Here is an 18,828-nt window from a genome sequence, read left to right as displayed (position 1 = left end):
TTGGGTCCACAAGCGCTGTCAGGGAGTTTTCCGCCACCTCCACACTGCAAAGCATGGGTGCTAAGCTCGATGCTTCTTGACAGTGACAGCAAGTTTTCTGGCAGGCTTGCCAATGCATCAAGCATTTCAATGTGCATGCTCATCAGCATTCTCCTGTATACCCCCCCATCGGAGTCCTCATCTGAGTCCTCTGCAGCAGAACTCATGGGTGGCCTTGCCCTCCAGGGAGTTGGCACCTTTTCCCTTCCCAGGGCTGCAGGCCACTTGTGTTCAGTGACTCACCATGTGCAGATCCTGCTACCTGCTAAAATATGCTGATAAACCCATTTTCAATTGTATTAATAAAACTGCACTAAATACATCAAGGAGTACTTTTGAATGGAAAGAATAGAAGCAATTACGTTCTTTTAGACTGCTCGCTTGCGCTGGTTCATGGAAAATTTTACGTTTGTGATTATGCAAATGACTTTTAGTAGAGAATTGAACTATAACCCAACCAGCACCATTTCAAGTGCCTTTTGGGCGCAATTCTGTGTCCAAAGCAGAAAGTCTACCCCACTAAGACACTCAGTGACTGAATCATAAACCTTTCCTGTCCACTCAGCTTGTTATCTATGGTGGGCCAGGTTAGCTAATAGAGGATCCGACTTTCAAGCATTCAGGAAAAAGGTTAAGCAATTGAAACGCTGACAGCATTGTACAGGTAAAGGCGATGCAGGTCGCCCAAGGGTTTACGTCATTACGTCACGGGCCGGACTCGCGCACGTAGGGTTTTCCAAAGCAGGGCGGCATCCGCTGTATAAAGAGCACGCTTGTGGCGGGGGTAGGTGATGCGCGCGCAATGATGGGTTCGCAGTTTTCAGCTCGAGCTGGTCGAGGCGGTCGGCGGAAAGAGCGGGTTCTGGACTCTGATATTAGTGAAGATTTATTGGGAGACAGTGAGGACCGACAGGAGGACATCGCGCGCTTTCCTTATGTGGAATTCACCGGCAAAGACAGTGTCACCTGTCCGACTTGCCAAGGCACCGGCCGCATCCCGAAAGGTAACTGTTCGGCGGCGGCTGAGGAGCCGTTAGCGTCTCCTGAACCACCACCCCCCCCCCCCCCTCCTCAGGGCTGCCTTTAACACTAAGATGTAACTGCTTTCCGATCCCACCACTAGTGCAGCTTCTAAATACAACATTTTTGGTGCCCAAGCATATCCGTTGTAGTTGATGGAGGGTGTGGTGGGGTCAACGGTCTCATGTATAATTGTCAGCTGTGTCTCGGTTGGTAGCACTCTCGCCTCCGAGACCGAAAGTTATGGGTTCAAGTCGCACTCCAGCGATTGAGCGCAAAATCTAGGCTGACACAATGCTGAGGGAGTGCAGCATTGTCAGAGGTGCAGGGAGTACTGCCCAGTTGGAAGGGCAGTTTTTTGTTTGAATGCGATGTTCAACCGTCTACCGTTGGATGAATGTATGGCACTATTTTGAAGAACACGGAATTTCTCCGTCGTGTATGAGCTGGTGTTTACCACCCAGCCAAAATCATGGAAATTGGTTATAACATTGCTGTTGGACTTTGCAAATTGGTGGGGTTCTCCAGGGTTTGGTGTTGGGATCCATGCTTTTCTTGATTTATATTAATGATGCAGACTTTGGTGTACAGGGTGCAATTTCAACATTTGTAGCTGACAATTTGTAACTATTGTGAACTGTGAGGAGGATAGTGATAAATGTCCAAGACTTTGGTGGGTGGGCAAATGTTAATGCAGTGGAGTGATTTTTATTTTGCTAGGAAGAATTTTAAAGGGGCTGTAGGAGCAGAGGAATCTGGAGTATATGTGCACAAATGAAGATTTCAGGGCAGGTTGTGAAAGTTAATAAAGCATATGGGATCAAAAACAAGGAGGTTGTAATAAACTTGTATAAAACACTGGTTTGGCCTATTTCTGGGCACTACCTTTTCATAAGTATGTTTAGGCATTTGAGGGGGTGCAGAAAATATTCATAAAAATGGTTCCAGGGATGAGGAGCTTCAGTTATATGGTTAGGTTGGAGAAGCTGGGGCTCTTTCTCCTTGGGGGAGATTTGATAGAGGTGCTCAAAATCATGAGTGGTCTGGACAGAGTAGATAGGTGGAAACTATTCCCATAGGCTGAAGGATCCAGAAGACACTAGATTAGATTAGATTAGAGATACAGCACTGAAACAGGCCCTTCGGCCCACTGAGTCTGTGCCGAACATCAACCACCCATTTATACTAATCCCATATTCCTACCAAACATCCCCACCTGTCCCTATATTTCCCTACCACCTGCCTATACTAGTGACAATTTATAATGGCCAATTTACCTATCAACCTGCAAGTCTTTTGGCTTGTGGGAGGAAACCGGAGCACCCGGAGAAAACCCACGCAGACACAGGGAGAACTTGCAAACTCCACACAGGCAGTACCCGGAATCGAACCCGGGTCCCTGGAGCTGTGAGACTGCGGTGCTAACCACTGCGCTGCCCCTATTTAAGGTGATTGGCAAAAGAAGCAACAGTGACATGAGAGAATGTTTTTATGCATTGAGTAGTTAGAATCTGAAATGCACTGCCTGAGTGTGGTAGATGCAGATTCAGTCAAGGCTTTCAAGAGAACTGGATAATTGAGAATTTGCAGGGCTATGGGGAAAAAGCAGGTGAGTGGGACTAGGTGAGTTGCTCTTGCAGAGAGCTGGTACAGACATGACATGCTGAATCCTTCTGTGTTGTAGCCATTTTGAAATTCCTGCTATGCTTCATGCATCTGAAGTGTAGTCACTGTTGTAATGTATTTCATTACCTGTAACCCAACCTATGTCATTGTTATCCCACCACGCAACCTCTGACTTTAACTCTGGACTCCTTTATTGTCTCCTACTTATTTTCTGTTGACTATCTGGTTTTTATGTAACCAGACCTATAACTTGAGCTTCCCCTGAGTCCATGTGCATTTTGGCTGCTGCTCTGGACCTGAGCCCTATTTCCACTTTTGTTCTTCAACTTTTTTTTTCTCGACCTCTCCCTTCTATTGTCATTGTTCTTTTTTACTTCTCTACTCTGATACTCTGCCCTCCCAGTACCCTACCCCAACCCTTTGGTATTCTTCAACCTTCCTGCTCTTGCTGGCCTCTCGGGCTTGACTCCCTCTTGGATAAGCCTGCAGATTTCCTTTGTGACTGATTCTTGGCATCCTCCAATGAGCTCATCAAGGCACTCTGTGCTGGCTTATTACAAGTAGCAACCCAATTGCCCCATCCTACTCTCTTGTTGGCCTTTCTCTCTCTGGCTCTGGTGTTTTCGCTTGCTTGCTCTCAGGATAGTGTGTGCCTTGGAAGGGGATGTGCAGGTGGTGTTCCCATGCATTTGTTGTCCTTGTCCTTCTAGTTGGTAGAGCTTGCAGGTTTGGAAGGTGCTGTCTAAGGAGCTTTGGTATGTTGCTGCAGTGCATCTTGTAGATGGTACACACTGCTGCTACTGCATTGGTGATGGACGGAGTGAATCAAGCAGAATGCTTTGTCCTGGATGGTGTTGAGCTTCTTGTGTTATTGGAGCTGTAACCATCCAGGCAAGTGGAGAGTATTCCATCACACTCCTGACTTGTGCCTTTTTATAGATGGTGGACAAGCTTTGGGGAGTCAGGAGGTGAGTTACAGACCTCTGGATTCCTAGCCTCTGACCTGCTCTTGTAGCCATGGTATTTATATGGCTACTGCAGTTCAGTTTCTGGTCAGTGGTAGTCCTTAGGGTATTAGTGGGGGATTTGGCGATGGTAATGCTATTGAATGTCAAAGGGTAATGGTTAGAGATTCTCTCTCTTGTTTGAGATGGTCATTGCCTGGCACTTAAGTGGCAAGTAACATTTACACCACACATCAGCCCAAGTCTGGATGATGTCCAGGTCTTGCTGCATTTCTACACTGACTGCTTCAGTATCTGAGGAGTTGTGAATGGTGCTGAACATTGTGCAATCATCAGCGAACATCCCCACTTCTGACCTTATGATGGAGGGAAGGTCATTGATGAAGCAGCTGAAGATGGTTGGGCCTGGGACACTACCCCTGTGCCCTTGCCCCAGGACTGAAACAATCTTGATGTTTGTGACTTTTCTGTGATTGTGACCAAGGTAAACTTTCCCTCATCCTCCTTGACCTGTCTGTAGCCTTTGATGCAGTTGACCACACCATCCTCCTCCAACACTGTTGTCCAGCTGGGTGGGACTGCACTTGCCTGATTCCATTCTTATCTATTTTTAATTGTATCCAGAGTATCACATGCAATGGCTTCTTTTCCTGTACTGTTACCTCTGGTGTCTCCCAGAGATCTGTTCTTGGCCCCTCTTATTTCTCATGTCGCTGAGGGGTAGCATGTACATCATCCGAAAGCACACCAATAGTTTTCATGGTATGCTGATGACACCCAGCTCTACTTCACCACCACTTCTCTCAACTCTTCCACTGTTGCTAAATTATCAGACTGCTTATTCAACATCCAGTAGTGGATGAGCAGAAATATCCTCCAATTAATCTATTGGGAAGACTGAAGCCATTGTTTTCACCCTCTGCTCCAAGCTCTGTTCCTTAGCTACTGACTCAGTCCCTCTCCCTGGCAACAGACTGAGACTAAACCAAACTATTGGCAATCTTAGTGTTCTATTTGACTCCAAGAGGAGTTTCTGACCACACATTTGTGCCATCACGAAGACTATTTCCATCGGAGTAACATTGCCTGACTTTGCCCCTGTCTCCCCTGCCTCAGCTCATCTGCTGAAACACTCATTCGTGCCTTTGTTACCTCCCTAGACCTGACTATTCCAACGCACTCCTGGCTGGTGTCTCATGTTCTAACCTCCCTAAACTTGAGATCATCCAAAACTACAACCCATGTCTTAACTTGCACCAAGCCCCTTTCACCCATCACTCTTGTGCTTTTTAACCTATGTTGGTTCCTGGTTAAGCAATGTCTTGGCTTTTTTAAAAATTCTCATCTTTGCTTTCAGGTCCCTCCATAGCCTCTCCCCTCCATCTCTGTTTCCTCCTTCAGTTGTCTCAGCCTTGAGTTCTGGAATTCCCTCCTTTTTAAGACTCCTTTTAAAACCTACCTCTGGCCAATTTGACCTAATCCCTTGCTGTGACTCGGTGTCATATTTTGTTCTTCTGCTCCTGTGAAATGCTTTGTCATCTTTTATTACATTAAAGATGCTATACAAATACAAGTTGTTGTGAATCAGGCTCCTTGGGTTAGGAAAGGTGCTATATAAATGCAAGTCTTTTTTTTCTAAAAGCCTGTTGTGTCTGACCTTGGTTTGCCATTTTTAACTAAGGAACGATCTAGCTGGTCTTGCTCAGGGTGTCCTTGTAGGTGCTCTTCAATATCTTTTTGTATTGAGCTAAGACTTTTATAAATTGATGTAGATTAGAAGTTAGTGTAGCTTTTCTTGTCTGCCAGGGGTTTCAGTTTAAATATGTTAAGCAAGCCTCTTAATTTTTGTTTTTGCACATGAGCAGCAATTAAGTTGAAAATTTGCAGTCGTCCATGTAGTCAAGTAACATGCTAGAAAGCAAAAGGGTAGTTTAGGAACACGTGCAATAACTGGCATTTGCAGTGTACCTTTTTTAAAGAATAAAATGTCCCTAGGTACTTGAGTATTGTCAAACAAAATTAACACTTGGTATAAAGAGCTTGATCAGATGTAGGTCTTCAAGAGTGTCTTGAAGAGGAAAGGGCTTTAGGGAGGGAATTCCAGAGCTTGGGGCCAAGGCAGCTGAAAGCATGACTGCCAGTGGTGGAGTGGTTTAAATTTTATGGATGTGCAGGAGACCAGAATTGGAGGAATGCAGCGATCTGGGGCTGGAAGAGGTTAGCCATGAAGAAGGGCACTATTAAGAGAATGAGTTGTAACCAAAAGTTTATGCAAAAAGAGCTTTTGTTTCTAGTTGTTTGGGAAGTCTACTTTGGAGTAGAACCCAGGTGACTGAAGGCACTATAAAAGATCACTGATGCTGGAAATACTCAGTAGGTCTGGCAGTATCTGTAGAGACAAAACATTTAATGTTTTAAGTCAATGACCTGAAGGCATTGTGCACAATGGGTTGGGCGAGGAGGGTTGGAAATGCATGGGGTGTTAAGAGGCTGGAATCGGGAGCAGTTGAAAGGTGTGTGAGGGGAGAGAAACCATAGGGATTTTCAGATTTACGACAAGAATTTTAAGTTTGAGACAATGGAGAGATGGGATCAATGTAGGCCCATGATTGGTCAGCAAGACCTGGTGCTAGATAGGATATGAGTAGCAGAAGTTTATGGAGGAGGATGCACTGTACAGGTCATTCTATTTATTTTCCTGTGTCTGGTTGTTTCTGCTGCCCCCACCACATTTTTTTTCCCTTTTTTTTTTTAAAATGTTGGTCACTGGTGACCTCTTGCTGTTCTGAAGAAGGGTTCTGTACCTGAGACATTGACTTGTTCTCGACAGTTGTTTCCATCATTTTTCTGTTTGTTTCATGTTACCAGCATCTGCAGTATATGTTTTGTTCATTAATCAAGTCTGCAGATGGTAAAGGCATGGATGAGGGTTTATCTGACTAGCAGAGGTGGGAGATATAATTGAGTTTTATTTGTGATGGGCAGGATATAGGGAGGGAAACTCTGCTTGGGGTTGATTTTTAAGGGCACTGAAATCTTTTTGAAGCTGAGGCAGTTTGCTGGTCAGTAATGGGGAGCTGAAGACTGCCCTCCCAATATTTATTCAGCTGGAGGCAGTAGAGGCTCGTTCCTGCAAGATTGGATGCCAGCTGAGTGGTTTCGCAGATCCAGAGATAGAGATTAAAGGAAGTGGTGGATCAGTAAAGCTGGATGTCATCCGCATGTATGTGGATGCTTCCTGTTGACATCATCTACACACATCTGGTCAATGTGTATAGACAAAGAGTGGAGTGGGGGGGGGGGGGGGGGAAATCTTGTAGGTGTCAATGCAGGGTTGGGAAGTAAAGCCAATACTCTGCTGTGATTGATCAGATGGGTAAGAGTGGAATGGGTGAGGACAGTCCCACCTGAGTTGGACAATAGTAGATGTGATGTACAATGCCATGCTACAGGTACGTCTAAAAATAATATTGCATGTTGCTTGTGGTGATTGATTCTATGCTATATGGAGTAAAAAAAAAACAATTTGAAGGATTTAACTGGCGTCGTAAAGAGAAAGACATGGAGCTGAGAAGTGTCTCAAGAACTTTGGTAAGAAGGGTTTTTTTTGAGGTGTTATGCTATATTTGAAAGGAAGGAGAGCTATACCAAAATAGTTCCCCTCCTTTTCAAACATTGCATAATAAAACAAAACATTTTTATATTGGTGGGTAGCATTGGGGCAAGGAAGAGCAGTTATGTGAAGTAGGAGTTTAGTGGGACTGGGTTTTAAGTGAACAGGAGATAGGCCTCTTAGCCAAATGGGTTGGGGGCAAGAGATGCTGAGATGTAGGGTTCTGGGTTGGTTGTGACTAGTTAATGCTTCAGGTGATCCAGCAGTCAGGGTTCTTGAGGGTCTTTTTTAAAAATATAAAGTAGAGGGTTTGGAGCAGAAGGCAAATGAGTTCTGAACAAGCAGGTGGTGGTAAAATCTCTGTACATATTTGATTTTTTTGGTTCTAATTTTTTTTGTCTGTCTCTGAAAGCCACTTATTTCTAGAAATAAGTGCCTGGTGTTCATTGTAATGGTCGTTGACATCACCATGCTGTTATGTAAATAACTAGCACTGCTGTCTTTAGCAAGACTCCCATCACTGCTACTGGCAGACATAAATGCTGCCTGTTTTTTCTAGCCCTGCCTACCTTTTGGCTGCATGTTCAGCCTGCCTGTACAGACCAGCAATGTAACAATGTGGCTTTCTGTTTGTGCTCTTTATTGACCAACTTCACCACCCCTGCCCCCTCAAAGCCATCTGAGGGCCTGTAGTGAGAAATTTAAACTGATGCATGACTACCAAACAATTGCAAGTGTCATTTTACTGCTCACTGTGTTCTGTGGTATGTACCTTGTGCAACAGGATGGAGATTACATAGTACGAGGAAGGCCGTGACTGCATGCATGGGAAGTGGTTATCTATTTTTTAACTTATTTAATTCAGACAGCAGCTTGTAGGCAGAGGAAGCTAATTCAGGTATGAATTTGTGCCTGGGCGTGGGGAGACTTGCAATGAGATGCCCAGAAGTTGGGCTTCTTGTAATGTAATCTGTTCTTCATGGTGAAGTGAGAGAGGTGATTGTTGAATCTGAATTTGAGTTTTAGTGCTACTGCAGTTTCAGCACTGAAATTTTGAATTGATGCAGGAGTAGTTCTTGTATATTTGGTTGATATGTTTAGTCCTAAACTGTTCCAATTGTGATTTGGTGGAGGATTGCTGGTCGAGTCTCACTGCTCCAAAGTTGTACCATCAGTACACATGGGGGTTTGTTGCAGTTAATCAGATTATGGCAGAAGGTTATTCTTATCTCAGTTGCTTGTTTTAATGTTTAGTGGAAAAACATTTTGCTTGTAAAAGCAGCAAAACTGTTGCAACTTGTAGTGTTTTTTAAAATTAATTTAAGGAAAGAATTTCTTCATGCATGTTGGAATATTCCAACATTTAGAATTAAGTGGTGAAAATCACTGAATAGTATCTATCCTTGCTAAGGTGTGGCCATTGTGTTGTGTCTGGACAATCTTTGCATGTTTAAGCAGCATGAGCAAACACTGATCATATTACGAAGTCATAGGTATTTGTTTAGCAATTTGAATCACTGCCTTTTTGAATAATTTGAGACTTAATACCATTTTTGTGTGCCATTCTGCTGACTAGTGGAGTTAAAGGAAGTGTGACCTTAGCAGTGGCTGCAAATGCTTAAAAAGGTTTTTCTAGCAAGATGATTCTATCAAATGAAATTGACCTTTCCAGCTATTTAAAAAGCTTCAGTGGTGCGCTATTCCTGTTTTTTGTAAAAAGAAAACGGGGATGTTCCTTTCTTCGGTTGTTTTTTGTAACTATAAAGTCAGTGTGACCTTCCCTAAGGATGTTGAATGGAAGTGAAATGTGAATTGAGAACAGGTTAGGTTGTTCAGGCCAATACTGCCAGTGTTCCCACAGACCCAGCATGATGTATGCTGGCATGGAATTTTCTTTTTTCCTCAAGACTATCTAAAGGAAAGCATTTTTTTTCTCAATGCTGGATTATTTAGAAAAGACTGCTAGGCATTTTACTGAAACATCTGACCATGCTTTATGATGCTGATGAGCACACTTGTACTAGAGTGGGGTTCAGTCTTCGCATAAGAACTCCAAAGACCCCAAAGATAATTGAACAAAACTGCAGTCTGTCTCTGCACCCATCTGTTATTTTTTTTTTTCCCTCTGCACCACATTTCTAACAACACAAGAAACTAACCTTGTGTAAAGGTGTTTGTTTAAATTGATAAACCTGTTCCTGTTGAACTATTAAGTTAAGCAACATAGTTACTTTACTGGGCACTTCTACACTTCTGTTGTGATTCAGGAGGTTGTTCAGTCTGTCAAGTATTTTTAAACTTCCTAGTCTAAGTCAAAAAATTGCACCTTCCATTCCTCTGCCTTTTTATCCCCTCTCGCACAGCTGTTTTTGTATTCCCTCCAGTTCAAGGGCTGTAGAAACTTGTGTACGTGGTGCACATCCTGGCCTCGTCCTCCCAAGCTAGATCTGGCTTGATTTTGGTCAGCCAAAACTACTTGCTGTTCCAAGATCCCCCTGCAAGGACAGGCCCCTTTTTTATTTTAAACCTTTCTACTTCCAACCACCACGTCAGTCCCTTTCCTCTGCTGCCTGTCCCCCCACCTGCCCTTCAATGCAAGTGCAGGAAGTTCATGAATTTCTTAAGATTTGACACCATCTGTACAGCTGCCTTTGTTGAAATATCTACTTGCAAGTTCTCCACCCATTTTCTAACCTAATTCCCCTGTCTCTCTGCAGCAATTTTTTTTGTTCCTTGGTGCTCTGTTTGATGCTAAACTTAATTCCACATCTGGGTCATCAGCCAAGACTTTCTGTTTCCACTTGGGCTAAATAGTTGGAAGTAGTTAATAGCACATGTGCTGCTAAAACCACCTTCCATACTATGCTGTCTCTGGATTCAATTGCATTTTGGGATTTTTGATCCTAGAATAATTTTGGTAACTTGATACTAGATGTTATCCAATTCAGATTGCAAGGGTGTAAATCTACAAAATAGTTTCCAAGAATGAAAATTGGAGTTCCAACATCTTTGCATTTTATATAGCACCTCTTTTTTGATCACTTTTTAAAAAAAAAAAAAGTACTTCACCAGAAGCATAATCAAACAAAATGGGTGTCAACCCAAAGGTGGATATTTGAGGGGTGACTAAAAGCTTGGTCAAAGAGGCAGGATGCACAGTGGACAGAAGTGGAGGAATGTAGAAATGAGGGTTGTTGACCTGGAGGAGATTACAGACCTAGAGAGGGGTGAGACTGCAAAGGGATTTGAACACTTTTTTTTAAAATTGGTACCTGGGCTTCCAATGTAGTAAGTACAAGGGTGATGGGGACTTGTGGTTTAGAATATGGGCAGTGAAGTTTTAGATGAACTGAAGTTTATGGAAGGATTTGAAAAGCTGTTATCTAAAAGTGACAATGAAGCTGTTTGTCATTTTTTTAAATGTATGGATATGGGTGTCACTAGCAAAGCTGGCATTTATTCTCCATTTGGGAGAGTTTCTGGTATTTGACCTAGTGATTGTTAAAGATTAACTGGTTCACCCAATATGGGGTTTTATTGTTGCTGAGCAGCAGTTTCACTAAAGGTTTCTGCTGATATAATGGGAGGGTGGTGCAGCCTCACAGCTCCAGCGACCCGGGTTCAGTTCTGGGTACTGCCTGTGCAGAGTTTGCAAGTTCTCCCTGTGACAGTGTGGGTTTCTGCTGGGTGCTCCGGTTTCCTCCCACAGCCAAAGACTTGCAGGTTGATAGGTAAATTGGCCATTGTAAATTGCCCCTAGTGTAGGTAGGTGGTAGGAGAATGGTGGGGATGTGGTAGGGAATATGGGATTAATGTAGGATTAGTATAAATGGGTGGTTGTTGGTCGGCACAGACTTGGTGGGCCGAAGGGCCTGTTTCAGTGCTGTATCTCTCTATGACTCTATCCCATTTAGTGTGGTAGTGCCACACAACACGATGGAGGGTCTCCATCCTAGTGCCCCCCCTAGGGTGGGGATGTGGCAGGGAATATGGGATTAATGTAGGATTAGTATAAATGGGTGGTTGTTTCAGTGCTGTATCTCTAAAATAAATTTGGGAACCCCTGCAGAAATTCTACCCTGCAAACTTTCCTTAATCTCGCTTGCTGTTTGAGATCTTGTATGCAAATTGATTTGTACAATGCGCCTGAAAGTGATTCACTCATGTGAATGTAAAGTACTTTCGGACATTGAGAGAAACTACCAGGGCTTTGCTAAATAAAAAGTGAGTCCTCAGTGTAGAAGTTGGTGAAAAGAATGCACAAACATGTTCCTCAAACTAGCAAATGGCTTTTTGGGGGGGGGGGGGAAACCTTTTTTTTTAACCTCTCTCGTTTCTATTTGTGTATAAACTACCCTAGGCTATAGTGTCTTGCCCTCTTTACTCCACCACCACCAGCCCCAACAGCAACTGGCTTGACTGCTCAGCACAACTGCTTTGCATTCTGAAGTCAAAACCATGTCATGCTCCCAAGTTTATTTTGGAGGACAACTATATATTCCTCTGCTCTTCCCATGACTGCAACTACCTCTGCCTTCCAAATGTGAGCTGCTAATTCTTTGGTTTCTTTAACCTCCAAGATAAAAGACCATCCATACAATTTCTCCTTCTCTAACTTTGGATTGCTGTCTACAGTGTCTTGCTCTACTTCTGCTTGCCCCACAAGCTCATCTTGTGCACGAGATGTGTCTCCTGTTCTCATTCTGTCTACTGCATTCCCTTTCCTGGCCCTTATGCAAACTGATTTATCATTCATGGGTGGCTTTTCCTCAGGTCCTAGTTGCAGCTTCTCAACTCAACCATCCCCTCCAACTGCCTCGCTTACCACTATATTCCACCTCTCTAACCTAGTTTACACCCCATTATTCTAGATTCTGCCTTTACCACTGAACTGAAAAGGTTCTAGTCCGTCACAATGTTTGGCCGGTTGTGGTTTATTCTCCTTGAGCTTCTCCCTTATCTGTTCTGGATATCGTGATGTGACTAAAAAGGAGGAAGATCCAGGTGCTGTGGGCCATGTCTGGACAGAACAAGGAGGAGATCCTGCAGGGAAACATCTGGAGCTAAATTAAAAGGCAAGACCTCAAGGGTAGTAATCTTGATTTTTATTATGGAAGCTATATGCAAATTGACATGGAGCCAGTCAGATTAGGGAAGTAAACACATGGCTGAAGGTTTGGTGTGAAAAAGGGTTCCATTTTATGGGGCATTGGCACTAGTATTGTGACCGGAAGGAACTGTACCACTGGAATGGGCTGTGCTTGAACCAGTCTGGGACTAATGTCCAGCTGAAAGGATAAATAGAGTTGTAGAAAGGGCTTTAAACCAATAAAGGAGAGGTGGGCTCTGGCAGAAATCGCCTGAAGATGAGAAAGGGCTGAGTATGGAGTCCAGATCATAAGATATTGGAAATTATAACCAGTAATTAGAGTGTAATATGTGAGGGAAAACAGTATGGTCTGTTGCCCAAATAGGGTTCTATACAGTAATGTATGTAGCAAAGAATAAAACCAGTAAATCAGAAGTGCAGATTTTGTGTGAAGGGTATGACTGAGATAAATATACTCATTCAGAAGACCTTTAGAAAGGACAGGGAAGTTGGTAGATGAGTATCATTATTGATGAAATACACTTGCACCATTAGAAAGGGGGATATTGTAAGTGAGTAGGCAGCAGAAACACTCTTCTGGGATGCAAGACTTTGGGAATTGTCTACAGACCTCCTGTTCCCAGTAACAAAGTAATGGGAAGCATAAACATGGAGGTTGGAAAAGCTTGTTGCAAAAGCCAAGTGGGAGACTTTAATTTTCACAGACTGGGAGAAGAACTGCTAGAGTCTCAAAGGCAGTGAATTTTGTGTTTCAAAAAGTTGTTCCAAATACAATGAGTTTTACTAACTTGAGGTTTTTTGTCTTTGGTAATGTGTGCTAAGTTGTAATAGACCTACATCCTTATGTGGTTAGTGCTTGGAGTCCTTTGGGTCCTTGCCTGTTTCTTTGTTATGTGAACCATTAGTCAGAGTCCTAGAGTTATACAGCACAGAAACAGGCCCTTCAGCCCATTGTCTGTGCTGGTCATCAAGCACCAATCTAATCCCATTTTCCAGCACTTGGCCCGTAGCATTGTATATTATGATGTTTCAAGTGCTCATCTAAATACTAAAATGTTGAGGATTCCTGCCTCTCCCACCACTTCAGGCAGTGTTCCAGATTCCAACAACCCTTTGGGTGAAAAAACTTTTCCTCAAATCCCCTCTAAACCTCCTGCCCCTTGCATTAAATCTATGCCCCCTGGTTATTGACCCCCTCTGCTAAGGGAAAAAATTTCTTCCTATCTATGCCCCTCATAATTTTGTATACCACTATCAGGTCCCCCCTCAACCTTCTCTGCTGTAAGGAAAACAACCCCAGCCTATCCAGTCTCTCTTCATAACTGAAATACTCCAGCCCAGGCAATATCCTGGTGAATCTCCTCTGCACCCTCTCCAGTGCAATCACATCTTTCCTATAGTGTGGTGCCCAGAACTGTACATAGTACTCCAGCTGTGGCTTAACTAGTGTTTTATACAGCTCCATCATAACCTCCCTGCTCTTGTATTCTATGCCTCGGCTGATAAAGGCAAGTATCCCATATGCTTTCCTAACCACCTTATCTACCTGTACTGCTGCTTTCAGTGATCTATGGGCAAGTACACCAAGGTCCCTCTGACCACCTGTACTTCCTAGGGTCCTACCATCCATTGTATATTCCCTCGCCTTGTTAGTCTTCCCAAAATGCATCACCTCACACTTCTCAGGATTAAATTCCATTTGCCACTGCTCTGCCTATCTATCGTCCTGTAATCTAATCGCTTTACGACGCCTCTAATTTTCCTATCCTCTGCAAACTTGCTGATCATACCTCCTATATTCACGTCTAAATCATTAATGTAAACCACAAACAGCAAGGATCCCAGCACCGATTCCTGCAGTGCACCACCAGTCACAAGCTTCCAATCGCAAAAACAACCCTTGACTGCCAGTATTGGTCGTCAATTTAACAGAGGAACTACTAGCTAAGTGACCAGAACATGAATTAATTTGTGGGGTTTGAGGGAGAAAGGTGAGTCGCAAAATGCTTTACATTTCAGATAAGGTGGACTTTAGCATGATGAGGCAGAAATTGACTGCAGTAAACTGGGCAGAACTAGTAACTGAAAGTTAGATGAAGAGTGGGAGGTGTTCAGAAGCATTTGGCACAGTAAAAGTCCTGTACATATTCCTGAAGGGCAAGAGCTGTACTTAACTAAACAGCCTTAATCAACAAAAAAAAAGAGAGCCAGTGTTAAGGGCTTGTCCAAAAGCAAAAGAACTGTTGCAATTCCATGGACTGGGAGAGAGATAGATACAAAAGGTAATATCAGGGAAAAAAAACTTGGTATTCACAGCAGTACTAAGTTTTTAACCAGTATATTCGAGTGTGACTAAAGATAATGTGGGCTCCAAACAGAGGTAGGATATATTGCAATTGAAAATCCGGAAATGGCAGGTTTAGTTATTTTGGGTTGGATTTTTCAGTAGTAATGACTGAATCTGACAACTTTGGGAGTCCACACATGTGCAGTTAAACATCAACAGCAACTTTTGATTTCTGTGACTCTGCGCTTCTCCAGGGTGTGTTTACTTGAAATCCCCCTAGACTGGAAGTGATTGAACTGGTGAGAATTTCCACCCTTGTTTTCTTGGTATCACTGTAAAAACCTTGGGGCTGGAGGTAAAAAGAGTTAAATCTTGTTCAATGAAGTGTAACTAATTTTTTTTTTTAAATGGCATACTAGGGTCATAATTGCTGCTTTAGTAGTCTTACTGGCCCTAAAAAATTTTATAATTGACTGTCAAATTTCTCCATTGTGAAATTCCATGTGTCAAATTTTTCAGCTTCTACCTTTTAATCCTGTGTGTGCCTGAATATCTCTCTCCTGTAATAGAAAATTTAAAAGTTAAGGATTCAATGGTTTTTACTTGCTGTCTGAAAATACTTCAGTGTGATTTTTGACTGCTTGATCCCATCACCATTCCTGGGCATTTGATTTTTCTTCCCCCCCAACTTAGCATCAGATTCAAACTGATGTCTGGGAAGGGGAAGTCTGCATTGCATCGCTAGAGCTTTGAACAGTTTTCTTCGTGGTCAGTGGCATGCACCATCGCTTTGCCACTGACTGCAAAATCCAGGCCAGTGTTTTGATCTTCGTGCAGGAAGAGGATAAAGTACCAGAGATGCAATGAAAAGTAAAATTAAATCGAGGCAGGAACTTGCTAGATTTTAATGGTAATGGAAGAATCTCCAGAACTTGATTTCTATCCCAGGATGTTTAAATCTAGGTGGAAAAATTGTTGATCTAGTGATAATCTTCCAAAACATTCTTGATTCAGGAATTGTTCCCTTGGATTGCAGAGACCCCTCCTTTTAAGGCAGAAGTGGATAAACATTTGAAACAAATGATACCGCACTATGGGGAAAATAGGGCTGTGGAATTAGTTTTTGACTAGACCAGCAAAGAGCTAGCACAAATGTGATGGACTTAATGGCTTTCTGTGCTTTAAACTTTTACATTCCCATATGTATGACCATAATTATAAATCCGTTTTGTATTAACATTTTTTTGAACTGCATTGTATGGCTGCTCCTGTTGAAGTTTCTTGTGCATTATATGCTTCCCTTTTTAAAAAAAAAACTGCGGCCTTTCCAACTTTTTAAAATCCGTTCTAGTTTATACTTTAATCATTCAAGCTAATGGGGTTTGATGCCCCATGAGTAGTAGGTGATGGTAAATGGTTTCATGTTTTTGGTAAAATAATTTGAGATCAGCGACAACTAGTTTTGAATCCAAGTCATTAAATTACATGTTATAAGCCTGATATTAGAAAGTTCTTCCAATTAATTAAATGCTCAGAAGTAGAGAACAGAAAAACCCTGGAATCATTTAAGACTGAGTAATTCTGCAGGGGATGGGGGTTGGCTTTCCAGATTTCTGAGCCAAATGCCCACCCTCTTCTATAATCTTGATCTGTCTGATTTTTTTTTTTAAGTTGAGTGTTAAACTGGTCTGTCTTAAAAGATATTTTAAGGTGGCATGAACAGTACACAATTGTGTTGTGCTGCTTTAATTGCTTTGGCATCTAAAGGAAGTATACAGCATTAAATCTCATGAGTTGGCAACTCCAACACTTGAGTATATTAAGGAAATCCCTATCCAGTACTTGAGTTTCTTTGCCAACTTTCCATAGCACAGCTGGTTTTAACTGCTACATTTCAGCTCGTTTATACATACTGTCCAAACTCCTGGCATGAATTTGGATCTCCTCTCTCCAGCACATGCAGAACATCCAGAAACCCCTAAAGTAAAATTTCAGCCTTGATGTGTTCAATAGAAAGTAGAACAAAGTAATGGAAAATAGCAACTATATTTAAGCTGACAACTCAGTTTAAGTGGATAAACTATTCAATACATACTACTACTTCAGTTCAAGGCAAAACATACAGATGTAAAATCACTTTTCACTCCTCTCCACCACAAAAAAGGGAAACCTAACACTGCAGAAAATGAAGCAAAAGAATTCTGGTTACAAATTGCTGGCCAATGCAAGCTCATGATTTTTCAGATGACGAGTGTTGAGAAATGTAGAAATTGCAAGACAATAAGAGACAAAGGTTATTCTAATTCACCTTGTACCATCCTGGTAGTGTAGTTATACAAACAAAAATGGAGTTGTGAACTAATCATGGCTAACAATTAATCAACACATGAGGCAAAAAAGGTACAAGGTCATCAGTTTCTCCCAAGCATGCTATGCTTGCCGTGTGTCTCAAATTTCTCATGGAGAGGTCCTGAATGACATTACCACTCCCACCCTATTAGTACAGGGATCATCCTAGAAGGTGGTTACCATCAGTCAACCAATTGTGTATCCACTGATTCAACCAGCTTTTTTTTCCTTATGGAAAACCTTCAATTATTTAATTTTAAATCCTCATTGGTGCTAATGACTATGCAGAAGTATTTGAAACTCTTGCTTATAGGGGAGGTCAGCTGGAGGTGACTAGTATAAAGACCACCAAATTGGGCCATGATGAATTAAGCTATTTCTGACAAACCTTGCTCTTAGGACACAGCTTGTGACTATTGCCTACATGCAAATATATGAATTAGGAGCTGGAGTAGGCTACTCGGCCCTTCAAGCCTACTCTGCCATTCAATAAGTTCAGGGTTGAACTGATTACTTCACATTTCCAATTATCCCTGATAACCTTCCACCCCCTTGCTTATTAAGAATCGATCTACCTCTGCCTTAAAAATATTCAAAGACTCTGCTTCCGCCACCTTTTGAGGAAGAGTTCCAAAGTCTCACGACCCTCTGAGAAACTTTTCTCATCTGTCTTAAATGGGTGACCCATAGTTCTAGATTCTCATGGGGGGGGGGGTTGGGGGGAAAACCTCCTTTCCATGTCAAGACCTGTCAGGATCTTGCATGTTTCAATCAAGTTGCCTCTTACTCTTAATTCCAGCAGATACAAGCCTAGCCTGTCCAATCTTTCCTCTTAAGACAGCCTACCCATTTCCATCCTTAAATAAGGAGACCAGTACCTTTTGGTCCCTTCATCTAAGTCACTTATATAAATTGTAAAAGGTTGAGGCCCCAGCAGAGATCCCTGTGGCATGCCACACATTACATCTTGCCAACCAGAAAATGACCCATTTATGTCTACTGTTTCCTGTTAGCTAGCCAATCTTCTATCCATGTCAATATGTTTCCCCTTACACCATGAGCTTCTCTTTTCCGCAATAACCTTTTGATATGGCACCTTATCAAATGCCTTCTGGAAATCTAAGTACAATGCATCCGCCAGTTCCCCTTTATCCACAGCACATATAACTTGTTCAAGGAACTCCAGTAAATTTGGTTAAACGCTATTTCCCTTTCACAAAACCATGTTGACTGTGCCTAGTTCCCTTGAATTTTTCTAAATGACCAGCTATAATGTCTTTAGCTTCTAACATTTTTCCCCAAGACAGATGTTAAGCTAGCTGTCCTGTAGCTTCCTGCTTTCTGTCTTCCTCCCCTTTTGAATAAAGGAGTTACATTTGCTATTTTCCAATCTAATGGACCCTTCCTTGAATCTAGGGAATTTTGGGAAATTAAAACTAGCGCATCAACTATCTCTCTAGCCACTCCTTTTAACACCCTAGGATGAAGTCCATCAGGACCCAGGGACTTGTCAGTCTGCAGCTCCAACAATTTGTTCAACACCACTTCCTTGGTGATTGTAATTTTCTTGAGTTCCTCCCTCCCTTCCATTTCCTGATTTGCAGCTAATACTGGAACGTTACTTGCAGCCTCTAGTGAAGACTGATGCAAAAAAACTTGTTCAACTCACCTGCCATCTCCTTATTATCCATTCACTTTAACTTTTTGTTAAATATGTATAGAAACTTACTATCTGTCTTTTTATATTTCCAGCTAGCTTTCTCTCGTACTCTTAATTTTACCTTCCTTATCAATCTTTTAGTCATTCTTTGCTGTTTTG

General features: G+C 42.3%; 1 protein-coding gene across 2 annotated transcripts in view; it reads left to right on the top strand.

The window, feature by feature from the left end:
- Positions 1–793: 793 nt before the first annotated feature.
- The window catches only part of LOC137358561 (transmembrane protein 106C-like), a 66,145-nt gene continuing 48,110 nt past the window's right edge, over positions 794–18,828 (top strand). For both annotated transcript variants that reach the window (XM_068024549.1, XM_068024548.1), the window contains exon 1: positions 794–1,043. In XM_068024549.1, coding sequence (XP_067880650.1) covers positions 842–1,043 — 202 coding nt within the window. In that variant the 5' untranslated portion in view covers positions 794–841. The remainder of the gene's footprint in view (positions 1,044–18,828) is intronic.

The sequence above is a fragment of the Heterodontus francisci genome, chromosome X (assembly GCF_036365525.1).
Source record: "Heterodontus francisci isolate sHetFra1 chromosome X, sHetFra1.hap1, whole genome shotgun sequence".
NCBI lineage: Eukaryota > Metazoa > Chordata > Chondrichthyes > Heterodontiformes > Heterodontidae > Heterodontus > Heterodontus francisci.
This window is presented reverse-complemented; position numbering and strand designations above follow the sequence as displayed.